The sequence below is a fragment of the Salmo salar genome, chromosome ssa25, assembly GCF_905237065.1.
Source record: "Salmo salar chromosome ssa25, Ssal_v3.1, whole genome shotgun sequence".
NCBI classification, from domain to species: domain Eukaryota; kingdom Metazoa; phylum Chordata; class Actinopteri; order Salmoniformes; family Salmonidae; genus Salmo; species Salmo salar.
Window position 1 is genome coordinate 33,082,919 of NC_059466.1, and position 25,905 is coordinate 33,108,823.

General features: G+C 47.8%; 1 protein-coding gene across 1 annotated transcript in view; it reads left to right on the plus strand.

Annotated features, from left to right (window-relative positions):
- Window positions 1–25,057, plus strand: part of LOC106586624 (immunoglobulin superfamily member 3) — a 135,115-nt gene extending 110,058 nt beyond the window's left edge. The window contains exons 7-9 of the mRNA XM_014174111.2: window positions 19,457–19,867; window positions 23,537–23,986; window positions 24,540–25,057. Of these exons, the coding sequence (XP_014029586.1) occupies window positions 19,457–19,867; window positions 23,537–23,986; window positions 24,540–24,790 (1,112 nt within the window). The 3' untranslated portion in view covers window positions 24,791–25,057. The remainder of the gene's footprint in view (window positions 1–19,456; window positions 19,868–23,536; window positions 23,987–24,539) is intronic.
- The last annotated feature ends 848 nt before the right edge of the window (window positions 25,058–25,905 follow it).

Consider the following 25,905-nt stretch of genomic DNA (forward strand, 5'->3'; position numbering starts at 1 on the left):
GGTTCTACCACTACTATCACTGAGACTGGCTGTGTGGGGTTCCATCACTACTATCACTGAGACTGGCTGTGTGGGGTTCCATCACTACTATCACTGAGACTGGCTGTGTGGGGTTCCACCACTGCTATCACTGAGACTGGGTCACTCACTCACACACACAGCAGCACAGGGACACAGACAGTGTTCTGCTCAACTGGCTGGCTGGCTCTCTGGCCTTAGCCACTCCAGCTGAAGAAACACTCACCAGACCATTCAGGAGTCATTTGGCAATCGACTTATCATCCTGAACGCTTGTTTAGTTTCCCTGATGTGCACTTTACTCTGTTTACCGCTAGTGAAGGGAACCAATGACATGCACACACACACACACACACACACACACACACACACACACACACACACACACACACACACACACACACATTTTGAGTTCTGTACAGTACAATAGAGAAAACCATGGAGCGCTCTTCTCTGGCTCCGCACCAACTCCATGACGACGTGATAATTTACCTTGGTAAAGCTATCAGTTACCGTGATGATATGATCATTTACCTTGGTAAAGCTATCAGTTACCGTGATGATATGACCATTTACCTTGGTAAAGCTATCAGTTACCGTATTGATATGATCATTTACCTTGGTAAAGCTATCAGTTACCGTGATGATATGACCATTTACCTTGGTAAAGCTATCAGTTACCGTGATGATATGATCATTTACCTTGGTAAAGCTATCAGTTACCGTGATGATATGATCATTTACCTTGGTAAAGCTATCAGTTACCGTGATGATATGATCATTTACCTTGGCAAAGCTATCAGTTACCGTGATGATATGACCATTTACCTTGGTAAAGCTATCAGTTACCGTGATGATATGACCATTTACCTTGGTAAAGCTATCAGTTACCGTGATGATATGATCATTTACCTTGGTAAAGCTATCAGTTACCGTGATGATATGATCATTTACCTTGGTAAAGCTATCAGTTACCGTGATGATATGATCATTTACCTTGGTAAAGCTATCAGTTACCGTGATGATATGATCATTTACCTTGGCAAAGCTATCAGTTACCGTGATGATATGATCATTTACCTTGGTAGAGCTATCAGTTACCGTGATGATATGATCATTTACCTTGGCAAAGCTATCAGATACCGTGATGATATGATCATTTACCTTGGCAAAGCTATCAGTTACCGTGATGATATGATCATTTACCTAGGCAAAGCTATCAGTTACTGTGATGATATGATAATTTACCTTGGCAAAGCTATCAGTTACCGTGATGATATGATCATTTACCTAGGCAAAGCTATCAGTTACTGTGATGATATGATCATTTACCTTGGTAAAGCTATCAGTTACCGTGATGATATGATCATTTACCTTGGTAAATCTATCAGTTACCGTGATGATATGATCATTTACCTTGGCAAAGCTATCAGTTACCGTGATGATATGATCATTTACCTTGGTAAAGCTATCAGTTACCGTGATGATATGATCATTTACCTTGGTAAATCTATCAGTTACCGTGATGATATGATCATTTACCTTGGCAAAGCTATCAGTTACCGTGATGATATGATCATTTACCTTGGTAAAGCTATCAGTTACCGTGATGATATGATCAGTTACTTTGACAATGGCATGAGTTACCATGCCAAAGTGATCAGTTACAATGGGGTGTTTAAAGGGAGTGTTTAATTGGCTGTGAGGTGGACTAATCCAGCTCCCCTATTGGCTCCTCCATATTCCATCCTTTATTTCTATTGTTTCAGTCAAATCCTGTTTTCCTCCTTAACTAGTCCTGACACGCACAGACACATGGACACACATAGACACACTTACACGTCACAGGGCTCCATTTAGAGCTGTGTTTCATCTGCCAGAATTTAGTCCGTCTCTGTTTTCCCCGCTCTGTTTTCCCCTCTCTGTTTTCCCCTCTCTGTTTTCCCCTCTCTGTTTTCCCCTCTCTGTTTTCCCCTCTCTGTTTTCCCCTCTCTGTTTTCTCCGCTCTGTTTTCCCCTGTTTTCTCCTCTCTGTTTTCCCCTCTCTGTTTTCCCCTCTCTGTTTTCTCCTCTCTGTTTTCCCCTCTCTGTTTTCCCCTCTCTGTTTTCTCCTCTCTGTTTTCTCCTCTCTGTTTTCCCCTCTCTGTTTTCTCCTCTCTGTTTTCCCCTGTTTTCCCCTCTCTGTTTTCCCCTCTCTGTTTTCTCCTCTCTGTTTTCTCCTCTCTGTTTTCCCCTCTCTGTTTTCTCCTCTCTGTTTTCCCCTGTTTTCCCCTCTCTGTTTTCTCCTCTCTGTTTTCCCCTGTTTTCTCCTCTCTGTTTTCCCCTGTTTTCCCCTCTCTGTTTTCCCCTGTTTTCCCCTCTCTGTTTTCTCCTCTCTGTTTTCCCCTGTTTTCTCCTCTCTGTTTTCTCCTCTCTGTTTTCCCCTCTCTGTTTTCCCCTCTCTGTTTTCCCCTCTCTGTTTTCCCCTGTTTTCTCCTCTCTGTTTTCCCCTCTCTGTTGTCCCCTCTCTGTTTTCCCCTGTTTTCCCCTCTCTGTTTTCTCCTCTCTGTTTTCTCCTCTCTGTTTTCCCCTCTCTGTTTTCCCCTCTCTGTTTTCCCCTCTCTGTTTTCCCCTCTCTGTTTTCTCCTCTCTGTTTTCCCCCTCTCTGTTTTCCCCTCTCTGTTTTCTCCTCTCTGTTTTCTCCGCTCTGTTTTCTCCGCTCTGTTTTCTCCTCTCTGTTTTCTCCGCTCTGTTTTCTCCTCTGTTTTCTCCTCTCTGTTTTCCCCTCTCTGTTTTCCCCTCTCTGTTTTCTCCTCTCTGTTTTCCCCTCTCTGTTTTCCCCTCTCTGTTTTCCCCTCTCTGTTTTCCCCTCTCTGTTTTCTCCTCTCTGTTTTCTCCGCTCTGTTTTCTCCTCTCTGTTTTCCCCTCTCTGTTTTCCCCTCTCTGTTTTCCCCTGTTTTCTCCTCTCTGTTTTCTCCTCTCTGTTTTCCCCTCTCTGTTTTCCCCTGTTTTCTCCTCTCTGTTTTCCCCTCTCTGTTTTCCCCTGTTTTCCCCTCTCTGTTTTCCCCTCTCTGTTTTCTCCTCTCTGTTTTCCCCTCTCTGTTTTCCCCTCTTTGTTTTCCCCTCTCTGTTTTCCCCTCTTTGTTTTCCCCTCTCTGTTTTCTCCTCTCTGTTTTCCCCTCTCTGTTTTCCCCTCTTTGTTTTCCCCTCTCTGTTTTCCCCTGTTTTCCCCTCTCTGTTTTCTCCGCTCTGTTTTCTCCGCTCTGTTTTCTCCGCTCTGTTTTCTCCTCTCTGTTTTCTCCTCTCTGTTTTCTCCTCTCTGTTTTCCCCTCTCTGTTTTCCCCTCTCTGTTTTCTCCTCTCTGTTTTCCCCTCTCTGTTTTCCCCTCTCTGTTTTCTCCTCTCTGTTTTCTCCGCTCTGTTTTCCCCTCTCTGTTTTCCCCTCTCTGTTTTCCCCTCTCTGTTTTCCCCTGTTTTCTCCTCTCTGTTTTCTCCTCTCTGTTTTCCCCTCTCTGTTTTCCCCTCTCTGTTTTCCCCTGTTTTCTCCTCTCTGTTTTCCCCTCTCTGTTTTCCCCTGTTTTCCCCTCTCTGTTTTCCCCTCTCTGTTTTCCCCTCTCTGTTTTCTCCTCTCTGTTTTCCCCTCTTTGTTTTCTCCTCTCTGTTTTCCCCTCTTTGTTTTCCCCTCTCTGTTTTCTCCTCTCTGTTTTCCCCTCTCTGTTTTCCCCTCTTTGTTTTCCCCTCTCTGTTTTCCCCTGTTTTCCCCTCTCTGTTTTCTCCTCTCTGTTTTCCCCTCTCTGTTTTCCCCTCTCTGTTTTCCCCTGTTTTCTCCTCTCTGTTTTCCTAAATGTTAACCACTCCTGGTTAAATGAGCGGCTGGCATTTGCCATTTCCACTTTCTCTCTCAAAGAAGCAGAAACGAGCGGAGCAGGAGAGCTGGGGTAATGACGTGTGAGAGCATCACACAGCATCTGACCAAATACATTATTAAGAAAGTTTAAATCATGCTTCCAGAAGTGCCTGTACACCGACCCACTGGCCTGCTCAATATGTATGAGCTTCCTCACCATTACCGTGTGTATGTGTGTGTGCATCTCCATCTGCAAATGAGTCTGCATAATGCTACTCATATACATACTCTGCATTCATACATACAGTTTGCAGCTCCCTCCCTGTGATGGGACAGTGCCTCTGGAATATGTGCGGCTCCAGGGCCTTGGACTGGCATAACCCAGCACCATTCTCAGCTCCAGACCCATCTCCCTGCAGAGCCCCAACCTCAGCCCCTGTGGCTGGTGTGCTCTGGTCTTCTTCTCCTGGAACATGAAGAGCTTTGCTGCTGCACGAGGAGGCAGAGTCAGTTCTCTCTTGTTCTTTCTCTGGGAGCTCTGATGCCTTGAACACTTTGACTCAGATTAGCCCCTAGACTAGAGGCTGCATGCAGGAGATTTTCATCAAACACACACTCCTGGATTCTGTCCCTGTGCAAGAGTGTAATTATCTTATGTCGGAACACGCTTCTTTATTAGCATTTACACAGACAGACACACGCATACAGACACACGCACACAGACACAGACACACACACAGGGCTCACGGCACACAATGACAGAAGGAATATTAGATGCGTTTTCTTTTTGTCTCTGTAAAATGTAACACGAGCAAACACATTGTCCTGCACATCACCAGGGAAGCTTCAGTCATAGCACTACACAATCTAATACCAGCTCCTCATAACTCTCCCCCACCACACACACACACACACACACACACACACCATCTCATTATGCTGAATCTCCGTAATGGAGCCGGGGCTCAGATTAATGACGGTTAGGGGAATTGAATAGATTTTCTCATCAGTGCGTGTGTGTGTGAACGAGAGCGCCGTGTGTGTGTCTGTCTGCGTGGTTTGAAGAACGTGATATTAATGTTCTCTGGTTCCTGGGCTGTGCTGGAATAGGAAGGGAGATGATCGAGGGAGAGGGAGCTGTCCTACTTACTGTAGAGAGAGAGAGAGATCTGGGGTGTCCACACCTCCACTCTAGCCTGCATACAGTACAGTATGCTGATCATTACTGGAACTAGTTTACATACAGTGCAGTATGCTGGTCATTACTGGAACTAGTTTACATACAGTGCAGTATGCTGGTCATTACTGGAACTAGTTTACATACAGTGCAGTATGCTGGTCATTACTGGAACTAGTTTACATACAGTACAGTATGCTGGGCATTACTGGAACTAGTTTACATACAGTAGAGTATGCTGGTCATTACTGGAACTAGTTTACATACAGTGCAGTATGCTGGTCATTACTGGAACTAGTTTACATACAGTACAGTATGCTGGTCATTACTGGAACTAGTTTACATACAGTACAGTATGCTGGTCATTACTGGAACTAGTTTACATACAGTGCAGTGTGCTGATCCTTACTGGAACTAGTTTACATACAGTGCAGTATGCTGGTCATTACTGGAACTAGTTTACATACAGTACAGTATGCTGGTCATTACTGGAACTAGTTTACATACAGTACAGTATGCTGGTCATTACTGGAACTAGTTTACATACAGTACAGTATGCTGGTCATTACTGGAACTAGTTTACATACAGTGCAGTATGCTGGTCCTTACTGGAACTAGTTTACATACAGTGCAGTATGCTGATCATTACTGGAACTAGTTTGCATACAGTACAGTATGCTGGTCATTACTGGAACTAGTTTACATACAGTACAGTATGCTGATCCTTACTGGAACTAGTTTACATACAGTACAGTATGCTGGTCATTACTGGAACTAGTTTACATACAGTACAGTATGCTGATCATTACTGGAACTAGTTTACATACAGTACAGTATGCTGGTCATTACTGGAACTAGTTTACATACAGTACAGTATGCTGATCATTACTTGACCAGATCCCTGGTCAAAAGTAGTGCACTGCACTTGAGTCAAAAGAAGGCCACTTTATAGGGAATAAGGAGCCTTTTGCAGACATTTGGGACGCAGGCATACAGTATTTAAGGAAGACCTGGTCTTAGTAGCTGATGGGATGTACATAAAGCTGTGTCTGAAAAGGGTTAGGTTTGCCTCCTGCTCTTTCTTTCTTCTTCGACTCTCCTTTCTTTATCTGGTCTGTCTCTCTCTCTCTCTCATATATATTATAACCACGCACACACCCTTTCTCTCTCATATATATTATAAACTCGAACAAACACACGTGTGCACGCACACGCACACTTTCTCTCTCTTGCGCGCACACACACAGACACACACACAGTAGGTGATAAATTAAGAGCATTTTTCTGAGAAGCTCTGATCTCTCTGTGCCTTCCTCACAGACTGCACCACCACACACACTCCACTGCTCCTGACACTGAAACACAATCTCTACCCCCCCCCCCCACACACACACACACACACACACCTCTGTCTTCTCCAAATCTGCAGACCTAATTGAATTTTCTTTATCTCCTTGTCCTTTCCTCTGTATCCACCCCTCACCTCTGTGTAGGGTTATTCTGTCTGCCTCCATCTCTAGCTATGCTCCTTAATCTGGCTGTGTGAATGTGTGTTTGTGCACGCGTTTGTGTTTGTGTGTGTGTGTTGAGGCTGTAATTGAAGTTGTAACTCAGGGGAGTCGCAGCACGGGTGCTCCTCATGTAAATCAGTGTCTAGTACAAGGAGCAGTAGTGTGTGGGACACAGCTTGACAGCACTACCCTACACTATACTGCTCTCCTATATTCTCTCTCTCTCTCACACACACACACACACACACACACACACACACACACACACACACACACACACACACTGGCCTATTTATTGCCTTACCTCCTCACGCCATTTGCACACACTGTATATAGACTTTCTTTTTTTTCTATTGTGTTACTGACTGTACGCTTGTTTATTCCATGTGTAACTCTGTGTTGTTGTCTGTGTAGCACTGCTTTGCTTTATCTTGGCCAGATCACAGTTGTAAATGGGAACTTGTTCTCAACTGGCCTACCTGGTTAAATAAAGGTGGCCCTGTGGCAACAATTTTGGACCGCGTTGTGGCCCCCCTAAATGTGTAATATGAAATCATTTTTACATAACTAATTTTTGCTATCGTTCTTTTTTTACATCCGTTATTAGACAGAAAATGCAAATAGATTGTTGAATGATTATGAACATGGTCTTTTGCCTGCTAATGCCTGCAATGCAGTAAAGAAAACGATATGACAACAATAACGTCTAATGTAACTGGCCCCTCTAACAGTACAACTGGCCCCAGCTTGGCCCCCCCAGGTGAAATGGTCTAGAAATGGTCTAGAACCGCCACTGCGTACAGCTCCAGGACAGGATTATGTCGAGGCACAGATCTGGGGAAGGGTACCACATTTTTTTCAGCATTGAAGGTCCCCAAGAACACAGTGGCCTCCATATTTTATTTTTTTTATGGAAGAAGTTTGGAACCACCAAGACTCTTCCTAGAGCTGGCCACCCGGCCGAACTAAGCAATCTGGGGAAAAGGGCCTTGGTCATGGAGGTGACCAAATACCAGATGGTCACACTGACAGAGCTCCAGAGTTCCTCTTTGGAGATGGGAGAAACTTCCGAAGGACAACCATCTCTGCGGCACTCCACCAATCATGCATTTATGGTAGAGTGGCCAGATGGAAGCCACTCCTCAGTAAAAGGCACATGACAGCCCGCTTGGAGTTTGCCAAAAGGCACCTAAAGACTCTCAGACCATGAGAAACAAGATTATCTGGTCTGATGAAACCAAGATTGAACTCTTTGGCCTGAATGCCAAGCGTCACGTCTGGAGGAAACCTGGCACCATCCCTACGGTGAAGTCCTCAACTGGCAGCTTCATTAAATTGTACCCGCAAAACACCAGTTTCAACACCAACAGTGAAGAGGCGACTCCAGGATGCTGGCCTTCTAGGCAGAGTTCCTCTGTCCAGTGTCTATGTTCTGTTGCCCATCTTAATCTTTTCTTTTTATTGGCCAGTCTGAGATATGGCTTTTTCTTTGCAACTCTGCCTAGAAGGCCAGCATCCCAGAGTCATTTTGTGCCTGTAATCGAACCCACAAATGCTGATGCTCCAGATACTCAACCAGTCTAAAGAAGGCCCGTTTTATTGCTTCTTTCATCAGAACAACAGTTTTCAGCTGTTCTAACATAATTGCAAAAGGGTTTTCTAATGATCAATTGGTCTTTTAAAATGATAAACTTGGATTAGCTAACACAACGCACCTTTGGAACACAGGAGTGATGGTTGCTGATAATGGGCCTCTGTACGCCTATGTAGATATTCTGTTCAAAATCAGCCATTTCCAGCTACAATAGTCTTTTAAAACATTAACAATGTCTACACTGTATTTCTGATCAATTTGATGTTATTTTAATGGACAAAAAAGTCATTTTTTCTTATACATAGCGATAGCTCGAGGGAGAGGGGGAGGTCTGCAGTAAGCACTGGCTTCCCTCAACAATATCTACGACCACAGTCCACCACTGATTTAATGGACATAATTTATGTTTACTGGCAGACCCCCTTTCCCTTCACAAACATTTGTGTACACACTCAGGCTTGTAGGCACACACACACATACGCAGCGTGTACACATGCAAGGACGCACACACACGCCTGTCTGGTATGACTTTATTCTCCCATTTCCCTGCCTGCTTCTGATGGGTCATTAAACACTACCCAGAGTTCCCCTGCCATGACCCTCCTCGCCTCTTTCCTCACCTCCCCCCCCTCCCTCCCTCACTCAACTCTCCCTTTCCCGTTAGGCCAGGCAGAGTCCAGTGATCCATCTCTGAGATAGCAAGCAGGAGGCAGATGAGAAAGGCAGCTGGATATGTGTGTTCACATAAGTACGTGTTTTTGTGTGTGATGCTGCCGTTGGGTGTGTGCAGATCCCCATAATTACCCCAATCGTAATGACATCGGGGGTTGGGGGGGGTTGGTGGTGGGGGGGGTAATCTCCCTTCGACACAAAAGGATCAGAGATACATCGGTATCATTAGCGTAGAAATAAGCTCCCCATTATAGCAGAGGAGCAGCCGCTCCACAGCCAGGGGATAGCCCCAACCCTCATCCCTTCCCGAAGGGAACCCGCTCAGACCTCTCCCCAGAGATAGGGCGCCGGGCCAGGGCTGAGCAGCAGGGAGAAGTGGCCCAGCTGGTGAGCCGTCCTGGGGGATGAGAGTGTGTCTGAGCTCTTGACCCCCTACATCCCTCTGGGACTCAGCCTGTGGCTAGACTAATGCTAACGGAGGAGCGGGCTGGGTTTAAAATGTTAAGCCTCCCTGAGTGGAGACCCAAGAGCCCCCCGCTGGTCCCAAATCCTCCCAGGAGAACTCTCTCCCCATGTTTTTTTTCTTTCTTTTCTTTAGCTTCCCTTCATCCGCTATTTCCCCATGCTCCTTCTTACTTCCTTTCTTTTCTCTTTGCTACTTCTGTCTCCTGTTCTCACTCCTCTCTCTTCACCCTGTGCTGCTTCTCTCTCCTGTTCTCACTCCTCTCTCTTCACCCTGTGCTGCTTCTCTCTCCTGTTCTCATTCCTCTCTCTTCACCCTGTGCTGCTTCTCTCTCCTGTTCTCACTCCTCTCTCTTCACCCTGTGCTGCTTCTCTCTCCTGTTCTCACTCCTCTCTCTTCACCCTGTGCTGCTTCTCTCTCCTGTTCTCACTCCTCTCTTCACCCTGTGCTGCTTCTCTCTCCTGTTCTCATTCCTCTCTTTACCCTGTGCTGCTTCTCTCTCCTGTTCTCACTCCTCTCTCTTCACCCTGTGCTGCTTCTCTCTCCTGTTCTCATTCCTCTCTTCACCCTGTGCTGCTTCTCTCTCCTGTTCTCACTCCTCTCTCTTCACCCTGTGCTGCTTCTCTCTCCTGTTCTCACTCCTCTATCTTCACCCTGTGCTGCTTCTCTCTCCTGTTCTCACTCCTCTCTCTTCACCCTGTGCTGCTTCTCTCTCCTGTTCTCATTCCTCTCTCTTCACCCTGTGCTGCTTCTCTCTCCTGTTCTCACTCCTCTCTTCACCCTGTGCTGCTTCTCTCTCCTGTTCTCACTCCTCTCTCTTCACCCTGTGCTGCTTCTCTCTCCTGTTCTCACTCCTCTCTCTTCACCCTGTGCTGCTTCTCTCTCCTGTTCTCACTCCTCTCTTCACCCTGTGCTGCTTCTCACTCCTCTCTCTTCACCCTGTGCTGCTTCTCTCTCCTGTTCTCACTCCTCTCTCTTCACCCTGTGCTGCTTCTCTCTCCTGTTCTCACTCCTCTCTTCACCCTGTGCTGCTTCTCTCTCCTGTTCTCACTCCTCTCTCTTCACCCTGTGCTGCTTCTCTCTCCTGTTCTCACTCCTCTCTTCACCCTGTGCTGCTTCTCTCTCCTGTTCTCACTCCTCTCTCTTCACCCTGTGCTGCTTCTCTCTCCTGTTCTCACTCCTCTCTTCACCCTGTGCTGCTTCTCTCTCCTGTTCTCACTCCTCTCTCTTCACCCTGTGCTGCTTCTCTCTCCTGTTCTCACTCCTCTCTTCACCCTGTGCTGCTTCTCTCTCCTGTTCTCATTCCTCTCTTTACCCTGTGCTGCTTCTCTCTCCTGTTCTCACTCCTCTCTCTTCACCCTGTGCTGCTTCTCTCTCCTGTTCTCACTCCTCTCTCTTCACCCTGTGCTGCTTCTCTCTCCTGTTCTCACTCCTCTCTCTTCACCCTGTGCTGCTTCTCTCTCCTGTTCTCACTCCTCTATCTTCACCCTGTGCTGCTTCTCTCTCCTGTTCTCACTCCTCTCTCTTCACCCTGTGCTGCTTCTCTCTCCTGTTCTCATTCCTCTCTCTTCACCCTGTGCTGCTTCTCTCTCCTGTTCTCACTCCTCTCTTCACCCTGTGCTGCTTCTCTCTCCTGTTCTCACTCCTCTCTCTTCACCCTGTGCTGCTTCTCTCTCCTGTTCTCACTCCTCTCTTCACCCTGTGCTGCTTCTCTCTCCTGTTCTCACTCCTCTCTTCACCCTGTGCTGCTTCTCTCTCCTGTTCTCACTCCTCTCTTCACCCTGTGCTGCTTCTCTCTCCTGTTCTCACTCCTCTCTCCTCACCCTGTGCTGCTCCTCTCTTCTTTTTTCATTAATCTACCTTTTTCATTAATTTTCTAGTTCTCATCTTCATGTCCTCTGTCTCTTTTCTGTGACTTGATTCTTCCCCACTGCCACAATGACATGAGGACTTGTAGGCCTGAAATAGTGAAGCAAAGACAGTACAGTATGAAGATAGGCAGAAACTGCTTCTCCAACAGAAATCCCAGATCATGCGTGTAGGTCCTATCATGGCGACGTTGGCTAGCTATGATCACGTGCAGAAACACGTCATCTGGTCTAACTGTTTTTGACGAAAATGAAAACGTGTCACTTTGTCACTTTCACAAGGTTGGAGAAATAACATGTTCAACTACTTAAGACATTGGCTCGACTCTAGGTTGATTTCGAGAAAATGAACAACTAAGGAATAATTTGTAATTTCTCTTGTTGACAGATCTAATGGTCTACTTTGCAAGCGTTCCCGGAAGTCTCACGATGTTGCTCCTCTTGAGTTTAGAAACTGTGACTGAAGCATCACTCATCAAAAGGCCTGTGTAGGTGGAGAGATGCTAGCAGGCCCCTAGGCTGAATGGGGAGTAATCATATTGTCTTTGTCCCAAATGGCACCCTATTTTCTATATAGTGGGGCAATATTGGGAAAGGGGATACCTAGTCAGTTGCACAACTGAATGCATTCAACCGAAATGTGTCTTCCGCATTTAACCCAACACCTCTGAATTATGCATACAATGTATCCAATGTTTCCAGCTGTCAAGTCTTTTCAGATGAATGATCATAAAGCGCAGAAAACACTATTTAAGACTGAGCAGCAAAATGTGAACCAGGGACTGACACCACCTCCTGTATGAGCTCTTCATCGGAGCCTCATGAATATGCATGACCCCGTAGGTGAGCATTCTGAATATTCATGTTCTGACAGGTGATGAGACAGGCTGTGATTGGCAGGGGCACGGTGTCTGGGACAGACAGCAGCAGGGGTTAGAGAGAGAGAAACGGTGTGAGAGATGGAGAGAGGAGTGGTGAGAGATTGAGAGATGGAGGGATGAGAAAGAGAGATGGAGACAGCAGAGGGAGGTGGAGAGCACAAGAGCGAGATGGAGTGAGAGGAAGGGGTTAGAGAGAGATAGAGTTGGACAGACCGACAGAGAAGGAGAGCGAGATGGAGTGAGAGGAAGGGGTTAGAGAGAGATACAGTTGGACAGACCGACAGAGAAGGAGAGCGATGGAAGGAGATTGAGATGAGATATCGACCTAGGGAGTGCAACAGTCTACATCTGAACAGAGATGGAAACTCTCAGAATGACCTATTGCGTAATGGGCAATTCCACGCTAACAGTAATCTGATTTTTCACTTTAAAATGTATGTTAAACAAACCACACAACTCTATGCACAATGACTACTTTTAACACTTTCTACAGAAGATGTGGAAATTGTTAAAAGTAGTCCTTCTGCATAGAGTTGTGTGGTTTGTTTAACTCTGCAATCATTGGTTTTTGTTTAACATCCATTTTAAAGTGAAACATCTTAGTCTGTGTCACTCTGTTAACGTGGAATTGCCCTAATCAGAACTGACACTGGTTGAGATGGCCGTCTGGATGAATGCTGGAAGGTTTCTTTCCTGCGTAGTATTTAATACTCCACATCCCTATAGTTGGGCTGTTTTGCACCGGTCTGAGAATTGTAATTGATGTTGTGTCATTCAGTTCAGGCAGACAGACAGATAGGCGGTGTTCTGATTAGACTGCTAGTGAGTGATGGTGAGAGGTTGGAGAGATACTGCAGAGCACAGCCTTAACAGTACACTTTCCTCCCCACCCCCTGGACCGTAAAATACCTCCCCAAGACGTTTTCATCTGTTCAACCACCTCGCCGCGTTGTGGCATATAGCTATGAGGAGAGTGAAGAGGGAATGCGTGCATGCGGCCGTCACAAAGCTTGTTTTCCTGCCTTTCTTCTTGATGTGAATGGTTCTGTGATTGTGGTTATTGTGTGCTTTATGCCACTGGTAAATAAGGGGGAATAAAAGTAAGCATTATCTGGGCTCTGCAGCAACACGCCACAATTAACGCCTTCTGACGACAAACTGGACACACTCAGGGAGGGGGTAGGCTTTTCAAACATTTGTTTACTTGCTCGTTTAATTTTCCAACAAAGAGAGAACACTCGCTCTGTTTTTGGAGAGTCAGGGGCTGAATGTTAATTAACTGTTTGTTTAATCGTGCCTGGCGATGGCAGTGCTCTCTGGCAGTGTTTAATTGGGTCTGCTCCCTGACTGGGAGACCCAGCAGGACTCCTTCAGGTATTCTGGCCATGCCGTTGGTCGCCCAGGGAGATGGGGTTGCCCTGGAAACTAGCGTGGAGGGAAGTGCGATGGCAACATTAAAGTTCAAGGTTAACTTCTAATATGATCATCTCTTCCTCATCTACACCATCTAGCATCGGATTGGCTCCCAATTCCCAGAATCCGCCCCTTTCACTGACAGTAGTAAAAAGTACGGAGGTCTCGAAGGGACATAAATCATACACAGGATCCCAGCAGCACTCACTATCTCTTGCACTGGGGAGAGATCACACAGAGCTGAGAGGGAGAGTAGAACAAACCTCAGAGCCTGTTGAGCACAGAAACACATAAAGGCATAGGGCCTGGGTTTGAGTGACACACCAGCTAATGCAGAAAGGAGATGACAAGTGTTTCCAATTATGGATTTGTCTTACTTTGGTTTGGTACCCACGAGACTCATTAAAGAAACACACTCGCGCAGAACACCCAAACACACTTAACATAGACATTGACAGACTCTCTGAAACACACACAGGCATACAGATAAATGTAAGAATTCAGCTGTAAAGGGAATTGGCAGTACCCATACATGATGTATGGCCTTGTTACAGATGCATGATTGAACAGCATGCTCTATTCCCAAAGCATTAACACACACACACACACACACACACACACACACACACACACACACAGAGAGACTCTAACCTTAACCCTAACTTTTAAGCTTAAAATAGCATTTGAATAAATTCAGAACATTCAGGACAAAAAAGTTATTGTTCCCTACTTTGTCAGGACATTCGGGTGAATTGTTCGGACATTAGGTTCCTGATGAGGTAGGAAAACAGGTACACACACACACAGAGAGAGAGAGAGCCTCACACGTACAGTACGCACATCATGTTCCCAGTTCATGTACTCTACAGCCCTGTGCTCTGCCTCTTCCTGTTGAAGACAACCTCATTTTAAATGCCACTGAACACGTGTGTGTGTGTGTGTGTGTGTGTGTGTGTGTGTGTGTGTGTGTGTGTGTGTGTGTGTGTGTGTGTGTGTGTGTGTGTGTGTGAGTGAGAGACTGGTCCTGGTGCGTAGTCTCCGTCTCTCTCTGCAGTGCGAAAAGGCTTTCAGTTGCCCATATCTTCTAAACAGCACATATGGATTTCTTCCTATGGAGCTGAGGTCATTGGACCCGTTTCAACACTCATGATGACTTATAATGCCTTCATCAGGGGTTATAATGTGCCATAATGGGCTTGAATGGCTGGTAATTGGTCAGGCTTTGAACAGGCCTTTCTGTAAAGACTGGTCAAAGGCAACAGGCTTTCAACCTCCACAGTCTCCTCTTTTTCTAATGGAGTCTAACTTCAAATGGGGATAAACAGCGCTGTGCTTTGTCCTGTGCCAATCAAAACCAGCACGGTTCCACTCCAGGAGATACTGAGGTTATTCTCTCCCGGAGGACGATTGGCAGGATTCCGGGGGGTTTGACTGTAATTCTGGCTGGAGTGATTGTCGGTGTTCAGACGAGTCTCTCCAGTGTGGAGCCAGCTAATGATGACTAATTTCAGAACTCACTGGAGGGCCCAGCACTGTGGAGAGGGGAGAGGGCCCGGCACTGTGGAGAGGGGAGAGGGCCCGGCCCTGTGGAGAGGGGAGAGGGCCCGGCCCTGTGGAGAGGGGAGAGGGCCCGGCCCTGTGGAGATGGGAGAGGGCCCGGCCCTGTGGAGAGGGGAGAGGGCCCGGCACTGTGGAGCGGGGAGAGGGCCCGGCCCTGTGGAGAGGGGAGAGGGCCCGGCACTGTGGAGAGGGGAGAGGGCCCGGCACTGTGGAGAGGGGAGAGGGCCCGGCACTGTGGAGAGGGGAGAGGGCCCGGCACTGTGGAGAGGGAAGAGGGCCCGGCACTGTGGAGAGGGGAGAGGGCCCGGCACTGTGGAGAGGGGAGAGGGCCCGACATTGTGGAGAGGGGAGAGGGCCCGGCACTGTGGAGAGGGGAGAGGGCCCGGCACTGTGGAGAGGGGAGAGGGCCCGACATTGTGGAGAGGGGAGAAGGCCCGGAGATGCCTTTTAGCTGTGAAAATACTAAGAGTGCGGCCAAATGCTAGCTCACACACACACACACACAAGCGCATTCACCAATCTGTGAGTAAGGGTGAAATTCTGTAGGCAGATGGTTGTGACTCCAGGCAGTCGGTTCTGTCAAGGCTTAACACAGGCAATAGAGAAGTGTGTCTTACTAACAAGCCTCTATCTGTGTTGAAGTGGCTTCATGCCCTAGTGTTCAAGTGAGGTTGGTTTTATTTTACATTAACAACTTACCTTTTCATGTGTGACTTGTCAGTTATTAATGTGTTATGTTTCAATGGTTTCAAGTACAGTGAAATGCCTTTGCAAACTCTAAACCCAACAATGCAGTAATCAATAACAACGTAATATTAAAAATAACAAAGTAGAACAAAAACACACAAAATATAAATAAGAAGAATATGAGAAAGTAAGTAAGCATACTATATACAGGGTCAGTCAGTTTCAGTACCATATTTACAATGTGCAGGGATACTGGTGATAGAGGTAGATACAGTTGAAGTTGGAAGTTTACATACAGTATCTCACAAAAGTGAGTACACCCCTCACATTTTTGTAAATATTTGAGTATATCTTTTCATGTGACAACACTGAAGAAATGACCCTTTGCTACAATGTAAAGTAGTGAGTGTACAGCTTGTATAACAGTGTACATTTGCTGTCCCCTCAAAATAACTCAACACACAGCCATTAATGTCTAAACCGCTGGCAACAAAAGTGGGTACCCCCCTAAGTGAAAATATCCAAATTGGGCCCAAAGTGTCAATATTTAGATACTTTTGTACCTGTTTCCTCCAGCACCTTCACAAGGTCCTTTGCTGTTGTTCTGGGATTGATTTGCATTTTTTTGCACCAAAGTACGCTCATCTCTAGGAGACAGAACGCGTATCCTTCCTGAGCGGTATGACGGCTGCGTGTTCCCATGGTGTTATTACTTGCATACTATTGTTTGTACAGATGAACGTGGTACCTTCAGGCATTTGGAAATTGCTCCCAAGGATGAACCAGACTTGTGGAGGTCTACAATTTTTTTTCTGAGGTATTGGTTGATTTCTTTTGATTTTCCCATGATGTCAAGCAAAGAGGCACTGACTTTGAAGGTTGGCCTTGAAATACATCCACAGGTACACTTCCAATTGACTCAAATGATGTCAATTAGCCTATCAGAAGCTTCTAAAGCCATGACATCATTTTCTGGAATTTTCCGAGCTGTTTAAAAGCACAGTCAACTTAGTGTATGTAAACTTCTGACCCACTGGAATTGTGATACAGTGAATTATAAGTGAAATAATCTGTAAACAATTGTTGGAAAAATTACTTGTCATACACAAAGTCGATGTCCTAACCGACTTGCCAAAACTATAGTTTGTTAACAAGAAATGTGTGGAGTGGTTGAAAAAACGAGTTTTAATGACTCCAACCTAAGTGTATGTAAACTTCCGACTTCAACTATATGTATAGGGGGAAGGTGACTAGGCATCAGGATGTAAAATAAACATAGTAGCAGCAGCATATATGATGATTGTATGTGAGTGGGTGCGCATGTGTGTAGAGTCACTCTAAATGTATGTGCATATTTTGTGTGTGAGAGCAAATTATGAAGTGAGTGTTTGTGTGTGTGTTTGAGTGTGCACTGCCCTGTGAGTGTGAAAAGAGACAGTGCAAAAATACAAGGGTAGACAGTGTAGCCATTTTGTTAGCTATTTATTTAGCAGTCTTAGAAGCTGTTCTGGAGCCTGTTGATGTCAGACTTGATGCACCGGTACCACTTGCCGTGCGGAAGCAGAGAGAACATTCTATGGCTTGGAAAAAAAGAGTTTTTAATGATTTTCCGGGCCTTCCTTTCACACAGCATGATATAGTGGTCCTGGATGGCAGGGAGTTCGGCCCCAGTCATGTACTGGGCTGTCCGCACCACCCTCTGTAGCGCCATGTGATTGAGGGCATTGCTATTGCCATACCAAGCGGTGATGCAGCCAGTCAAGATGCTCTCAATGGTGCAGCTGTTGAAATGTTTGAGGATTTGAGGGCACATGAAGTGATAGAATGGGGCTCAGTCAAGGTGTGTGTTTGTGTGTACAAGCTGTGTTTCCTCTCCTAAAGCCTCTCCCACTGTGAGACACACCCAGTTGGTCATACCTGATGTAGCTAATCTAATATCACACCTCCCTGACATCTTATTCTAGTACTCCCTCCATATCTCCCTCTCTAACTCCCTCTAACTCCCACAAGTATCTTACCCCCACAGCCCGGATTCCTTCATCTCTCGCTCCTCTCCATCTCTTCTTCTTTCTCCCACAGCCCGGATTCCTTCATCTCTCCATCTCTTCTTCTTCTTTCTCCCACAGCCCGGATTCCTTCATCTCTCCATCTCTTCTTCTTTCTCCCACAGCCCAGATTCCTTCATCTCTCCATCTCTTCTTCTTCTTTCTCCCACAGCCCGGATTCCTTCATCTCTCCATCTCTTCTTCTTCTTTCTCCCACAGCCCGGATTCCTTCATCTCTCCATCTCTTCTTCTCTTTCTCCCACAGCCCGGATTCCTTCATCTCTCCATCTCTTCTTCTTTCTCCCACAGCCCGGATTCCTTCATCTCTCCATCTCTTCTTCTTCTTTCTCCCACAGCCCGGATTCCTTCATCTCTCCATCTCTTCTTCTCTTTCTCCCACAGCCCGGATTCCTTCATCTCTCCCTCTCTCCATCTCTTTCTCCCACAGCCCGGATTCCTTCATCTCTCCATCTCTTCTTCTTCTTTCTCCCACAGCCCGGATTCCTTCATCTCTCCATCTCTTCTTCTCTTTCTCCCACAGCCCAGATTCCTTCATCTCTCCATCTCTTCTTCTCTTTCTCCCACAGCCCGGATTCCTTCATCTCTCCATCTCTTCTTCTTCTTTCTCCCACAGCCCGGATTCCTTCATCTCTCCCTCTCTTCTTCTCTTTCTCCCACAGCCCGGATTCCTTCATCTCTCCATCTCTTCTTCTCTTTCTCCCACAGCCCGGATTCCTTCATCTCTCCCTCTGTCCATCTCTTCTTCTTCTTTCTCCCACAGCCCGGATTCCTTCATCTCTCCATCTCTTCTCTTTCTCCCACAGCCCGGATTCCTTCATCTCTCCATCTCTTCTTCTCTTTCTCCCACAGCCCGGATTCCTTCATCTCTCCCTCTCTCCATCTCTTTCTCCCACAGCCCGGATTCCTTCATCTCTCCATCTCTTCTTCTCTTTCTCCCACAGCCCGGATTCCTTCATCTCTCCCTCTCTTCTTCTCTTTCTCCCACAGCCCAGATTCCTTCATCTCTCCATCTCTTCTTCTCTTTCTCCCACAGCCCGGATTCCTTCATCTCTCCATCTCTTCTCTTTCTCCCACAGCCCGGATTCCTTCATCTCTCCATCTCTTCTCTTTCTCCCACAGCCCGGGTTCCTTCATCTCTCCCTCGCTCCTTCTCTTCTTCTCTTTCTCCCACAGCCCGGATTCCTTCATCTCTCCCTCGCTCCTTCTCTTCTTCTTGTTTCTCCCACAGCCCGGATTCCTTCATCTCTCCCTCTCTCCATCTCTTCTTCTCTTTCTCCCACAGCCCAGATTCCTTCATCTCTCCCTATATCCATCTTTCCCCCTCTCACTATTAAACTGATTCTTCCCTACTCCTCCCTTCGAACTTATTCAAGCAGCCATCCTCTCCCTCCCTCCCGCTGTTTCTCTCTGTCCTCTGCCCACACACTAATATCCTCTCCTGTTCAGCAGGAAATGAAGACAGCCTCGACACGTCTGTCAAACAGAAATTGCATTGTATACCTGTCACCAGCATTCACTTGTTTCTATAAATAGGGAAATTATTGTTGAAATAACTTCTCTCTCTCCTCCCCCTCCCCCTCCATTCCTCTCTACCTGTCCCTCCCTCTCCCTCCCTCCCTCCCTCCCTCCCCCTCTCCCTCCCTCCCTCCCTCCCTCTCCCTCCCTCCCTCCCTCCCTCTCTCCCTCCCTCCCTCCCTCCCTCCCTCCCCCTCTTCTCCACAGTGTCTAAGCTGCGTGTGCAGAAGACCAACCAGTCCCTGGTCTACCTGGAGGACAGCCGTGTGCGAGTCAACTGCTCCGTGGCCTCCCAGACCAGCACCGACTCCCAGCATGCCGTGCTTTGGTACGTGCGCCGCGCGACGGGTGCCGAGGCCGACGAGCTCCTGCTGAGGATTGAGCGCTCAGGCGCATTTGAGTATGGCGCGTACGCAGACGAGGAGAGGTTGAGGCGGCGGGTGCAGGCAGAGAGGATGTTGCCACAGCTGTATGCGCTGACACTGAACAGGGCAGAGAGCAGCGACTCTGGGACATACTACTGCCTGGTGGAGGAGTGGCTCACAGATCCAGACGGAGCCTGGTACAGACTGGCACGGGACTCCTCAGGCTTCACACAGGTCCTCGTCAGACAGCCAGGTGAGGACAAAGAGGGAAGGTGGGATCAGGGGAGGGAGGCTGGTACAAACTGGCACAGGACTCCTCAGCCTTCACACACATATCTTCCCAAAAGATATAGCAAGAGCCCAGTCTCTCTGTCTCTGTGTCTCTCTCTGTGTCTCTCTCTCTCTCTGTGTCTCTTTCTCTCTCTCTGTATCTCTCTCTGTCTCTCTCTCTCGGTCACTGTCTCTCTCTCTCGGTCACTCTCTCCCTCTCTCGGTCACTGTCTCTCTGTCTCTCTCTCTCTCTCTGTCTTTCTCTGTGGTTAACAGTAGCTGTTCTTGACCCATGTAGTTCAGTCACCTCCTAGCAGTGACCAGTTGTGCCTAACAACCCTTCCCTCTCTACTCTCCCCCTGTCCTCAAGGCCGTCTCGCTCTGATGACCACATCAACTGCCCTGGGCAGAGCTCAGGTGGCAGAGCGGACGTTGTGGCTCTGGTGCCAGCTGGCACAGATGGGCATAGCCTGGCACTAGAGCTGAGGGGCATAACCCACCTGTCCACCCCTCCAACCCCTAATGCCCATCAATGTTATGCCTCTGACTCCCCAACAGAACTGCGACCCCACACACCCTCACTCACCTCCAACCCACTAACCCTGATCCCAGCATGTCCTCTACTCACCTCCAACCCACTAACCCTGATCCCAGCATGTCCTCTACTCACCTCCAACCCACTAACCCTGACCCCACCATGTCCTCTACTCACCTCCAACCCACTAACCCTGACCCCACCATGTCCTCTACTCACCTCCAACCCACTAACCCTGACCCCACCATGTCCTCTACTCACCTCCAACCCACTAACCCTGACCCCAGCATGTCCTCTACACACCTCCAACCCACTAACCCTGACCCCAGCATGTCCTCTACTCACCTCCAACCCACTAACCCTGACCCCAGCATGTCCTCTACTCACCTCCAACCCACTAACCCTGACCCCACCATGTCCTCTACTCACCTCCAACCCACTAACCCTGACCCCACCATGTCCTCTACACACCTCCAACCCACTAACCCTGACCCCACCATATCCTCTACTCACCTCCAACCCACTAACCCTGACCCCACCATGTCCTCTACTCACCTCCAACCCACTAACCCTGACCCCACCATGTCCTCTACTCACCTCCAACCCACTAACCCTGACCCCACCATGTCCTCTACTCACCTCCAACCCACTAACCCTGACCCCACCATGTCCTCTACTCACCTCCAACCCACTAACCCTGACCCCACCATGTCCTCTACTCACCTCCAACCCACTAACCCTGACCCCACCATGTCCTCTACTCACCTCCAACCCACTAACCCTGACCCCACCATGTCCTCTACTCACCTCCAACCCACTAACCCTGACCCCACCATGTCCTCTACTCACCTCCAACCCACTAACCCTGACCCCACCATGTCCTCTACTCACCTCCAACCCACTAACCCTGACCCCACCATGTCCTCTACTCACCTCCAACCCACTAACCCTGACCCCAGCATGTCCTCTACACACCTCCAACCCACTAACCCTGACCCCACCATGTCCTCTACTCACCTCCAACCCACTAACCCTGACCCCAGCATGTCCTCTACACACCTCCAACCCACTAACCCTGACCCCACCATGTCCTCTACTCACCTCCAACCCACTAACCCTGACCCCACCATGTCCTCTACTCACCTCCAACCCACTAACCCTGACCCCACCATGTCCTCTACTCACCTCCAACCCACTAACCCTGACCCCAGCATGTCCTCTACACACCTCCAACCCACTAACCCTGATCCCACCATGTCCTCTACACACCTCCAACCCACTAACCCTGACCCCACCATGTCCTCTACTCACCTCCAACCCACTAACCCTGACCCCACCATGTCCTCTACTCACCTCCAACCCACTAACCCTGACCCCACCATGTCCTCTACTCACCTCCAACCCACTAACCCTGACCCCACCATGTCCTCTACACACCTCCAACCCACTAACCCTGATCCCACCATGTCCTCTACACACCTCCAAGTCCCCCTCCCACTGTCTACACCCCATGCCCCCCCAATCTCCTCCCCTCACACTGTGGACTATCTGCCCTACATACTGACACAAAACAAACACACATACTTTTTACACTCATCATTTGCTGCTGCGACACCATTCTTTATTTTCCTCATACTATTATCTATCCTGATACCTAGTAACATTACCCTGCCCGCATGTACATATCTAGCTCAAATACCTCGTACCCCTGCACATTGATATGGTACTGGTACTCCCTGTATATAGCTCTGCATCGTTGGGAAGGGCTCATAAACAAGCATTTCATGGCAAAGTCTACACCCGTTGTATTCGGCGCCTCTGACAAATACTATTTTATTTTATTTGACTGTTTACAGACAAACATGGGTAACCCCCCTTTCCCCACCCCTCCCCGTAACATCTCTGAAAGCATCTGTTGTGCCAGGGGTCCTGTGAGCAGGGCATTATAAATGCAGGGTGAAATGTGCGGGTGTCCGTGGCATCTGCCCGACTGCAACATGAAGGTCAGACAGAAGGGCTGAAGCTGGGCAGGGAGCAACAGCGCTCATCTTTTATTTAAGCAGCAAAGTGGACACTACTCCTCCAATTGAATTAATGCTAGAACACACACACACATACACACACTTTGACACGCATATACACTGTGACACACATACATATATCTGTTTGTTGCTTTCAACTCACAGCGACCCAAGTGTGTGTTTGTGCATGTGTGTGACTGTGTGTATGCATGATTGCGTGTGTGTGCATATCAGTGAATCACTTTCATGTTTTTTTTTTTGTTGTATCTTACCTCTGTGTTTCTCAGAGGTAAGATGTGCCTTCGGGATCCCAAGGCTCACCAGGGGATTGGGTTATTATTATCAAACACCATATCAGGGAGCTCTTATTCCATATATAGTTATACATGTACTATATAAATATATAAAGGTGGGTGGCAAACTTCCAGGCTTGATTTCCCAGGGGGCCGTTAGGAAAGTCTCATTAAGGTGCTAAAGAATGCAGTCACCCAGGAAGTCAGACGGAAATGGTTCTCTGTCAGAAGAACAGGGAGATAAGACGAGATCGAGATGCCAGCTCTCCCCTTCTCTGTCTGTCTGTCTGCCAGCTTCCTCTCCTTTTTTAACCAGAGGAAACATTACAGTCTGTGAACAGCCTGATCTATCAGTCTTTTTAAGTTCAGTTCTTTTTTTACTTGTTGTAACTGGGTCAGTGTGCAGGCCCTGTAGGAGTGTAGCCATCCCATACAGACACTCTCCCCCTGGGCTAGAAGCCTCTAAGAGGCAGGCCCGGCCCTGGAGGGGAACCAAGGACTGGAAAGGCCACGGACAGCTGATGGGGTCACTAATCCTGTTAGTCTAATTTTCGAGGATTTTGGATTGTGCATCTGGGGGTAGTTGGGAACGTAAAATTGACAGCGAAAGAGATTTTGCTATCTACTGAGCTTATGACTGTGTTTTCAATTATGCGTATTGAAGTTTTAAAGTGCATAATGTTTTGAATCACATCGACATCTATCGTTCAGTGTGAAGTTTTCTGATTCAAGGCAGGACAATTATTTAGCTGTTCTGCCCCAAGAAGTGACTTTACATTTTCTTCCCTCCTCTCTCTGTGCAGAGGTGCGGTTACAGGTGGAGGAGTCCGAGTCTAACATCACCGTGTCCCAGTCCAGTTCCATCCGGTTGGGCTGTAGCATTCCCTCCCAGTCCTCCAGAGACTCCCGTTTCTCCGTGTCCTGGTATGTGGAGCACTCCTCCATGCGCTCTGAGGAGGAAGAACCGGGGGATGTTGACGAGGGAAACCGGGCCTGTGTGTTCTCCATCGGACACGACGCCGTGTTCGGGAACGGGAACTGTAGCCCAATCGAGGAGGCGGGGCCTAACTCACGCCTGCAGTTTGAGAGGACGACCTCTGACCTCTACAGTCTGACTATCCAGGGGGCGCGACCCGCTGATGCCGGGCGCTACTACTGTCATGTGGAGGAGTGGCTACTCAACCCCCGCAACGCCTGGTATCGCCTGGCAACCAACAACTCTGATGTCACCATCGTCAACGTGATCCAGCAGGGTAAATCAATGAATACATTTCTGTAGTGCTTTTAGAAATAAAACAGATAGTACCAATGGTGAATGACAATGTCCTGGGGCTAGAAAAGTAAAGACAATGCGATAGAATGGAGACGTATTATTGTTGTTGACATTTCAGCTGCAAAGTGTTTTTCCAAGACAAGTGTTTTTTTCACAAATACATTTGTAACAAAGTGTTTAACAGCAACCCTGGCCAACCAACTCTTCCCATTTGTATCATTATTATTCTAGAGACGAAATATGAGATCATTGGCTTGTGCTGATCTTACTGATGATTCTGGTGTTTGAGGTAGTACTTACAGTCACAGCTATGGTGTAGGCTGCTAAAAGTAGCATGCCAAACAAATATCAAACTACACCATAATGGAATGCTCTCCATTGATGTCATCTTTTCATCCGTATCACACTCCCATCCAATTCTCTGTTCTCTCTACCTTACCCTTCTCCCTATTTTCTTTCTCTCTTTCTCATTCTGTCTTCTCTCCGCCCTCTCTCCCTCTCTCCCTCCCCCCATTCTCTCTCTCTCCACACAGTCTCCACCCTGCAGTCGGTGGTATGCTCCAACGACTCTCTCTTCTACTTTGTCTTCTTCTACCCGTTCCCCATCTTCGGCATCCTCATCATTGCCGTGCTCCTGGTGCGCTACAAGAGCCGCAGACACAGCAAATCCCAGGAGAGCAAGAACGGCGCCCCCTTACTGTGGATCAAAGAACCCCACCTCAGCTACTCCCCCACCTGCTTGGACCCCCCCGTCCTCAGCCTGCACCCCGGCTCAGTGGACTAAGGGACAGATCCATAGCCCTCATCCCATAGTCCTCATCGCGGACCCAACCAATACCACGCCAGGGAGGGGCTACTCCGGACCTCCACCTGTCTAATCACTTCTGTGTCCAAGCTGTCAATCAACCTGTCCATCCATGTATAATCCCCCCCCGTCTGCCTGTCTGTGAGTTACCCTGTAGCAGCTCTGTCGTGTGGGTGCATGTGTGAGCATGTGGAAAAGTGTGTGTGTTTGGAATGTGCAGACGTGTGTGTGTGTGTGTGTGTGTGTGTGTGTGTGTGTGTGTGTGTGTGTGTGTGTGTGTGTGTGTGTGTGTGTGTGTGTGTGTGTGTGTGTCAGGACGTGTGTGTGTGTGTGTGTGTGTGTGCAGGACGTGTGTGTGTGTGTGTGTGTATGCAGGACATGTGTGTGTGGTGTGGAAGTATGAGTGTTTATCTCTTGCTCTCTTTTTTCCTTTCTCTCTCCTTCTCTTTTCTCCCTGTCCAGTGGAAAACTGGATTTCATAGCTATACGTTATTTCTCAGAAACCGTAGTCTGTTTTTCAAAAGATGTGAAGATCACTCTGCTAGAATGGATCAATCTGGGAACAGGAAAATGACAAGTCAAGGATCCTATAGTATAGGTGCATAGTGTACTGTTCTGTACTGTGGACCTGGTGAGGATGATAAGAAATGTCTCTCTCTGTGCTCAGTGGACTTAGCACTGATCTCAGAGCAGTTACTGCTTGGCCTTATACGTTAGTTACCATAGCGAAGGCCCTCCTCCCACCGACTCCAGAGCTGTGGACTGGACTGCCACAGAAACACTAAAACACAAAGACAATCCCTGTGGCTTGGAAGTGGTCTGTGTGTGTGAGACAATGTGTGAGAGTGTGTGTGTTCACCCATCTGTTTCCTCAGTGTGTTTGCGTTGGCAGACAGAGACAGACCTGGCCAACCCATTGAACACTGCCAGACACCAGGCATCAGTGTGAATGCACTGCTCCTCCTCTCCAAACAGAGAGAGAACAAGGGAATGAGGGAGGGAAAGAGAGAGAGAGAGAAGGGAGGAGGATAAATGAACTTCTCTGTCCTGCTGAGGGCATACTTTTGACATGAAGGATATTTTAGTGCCAATAC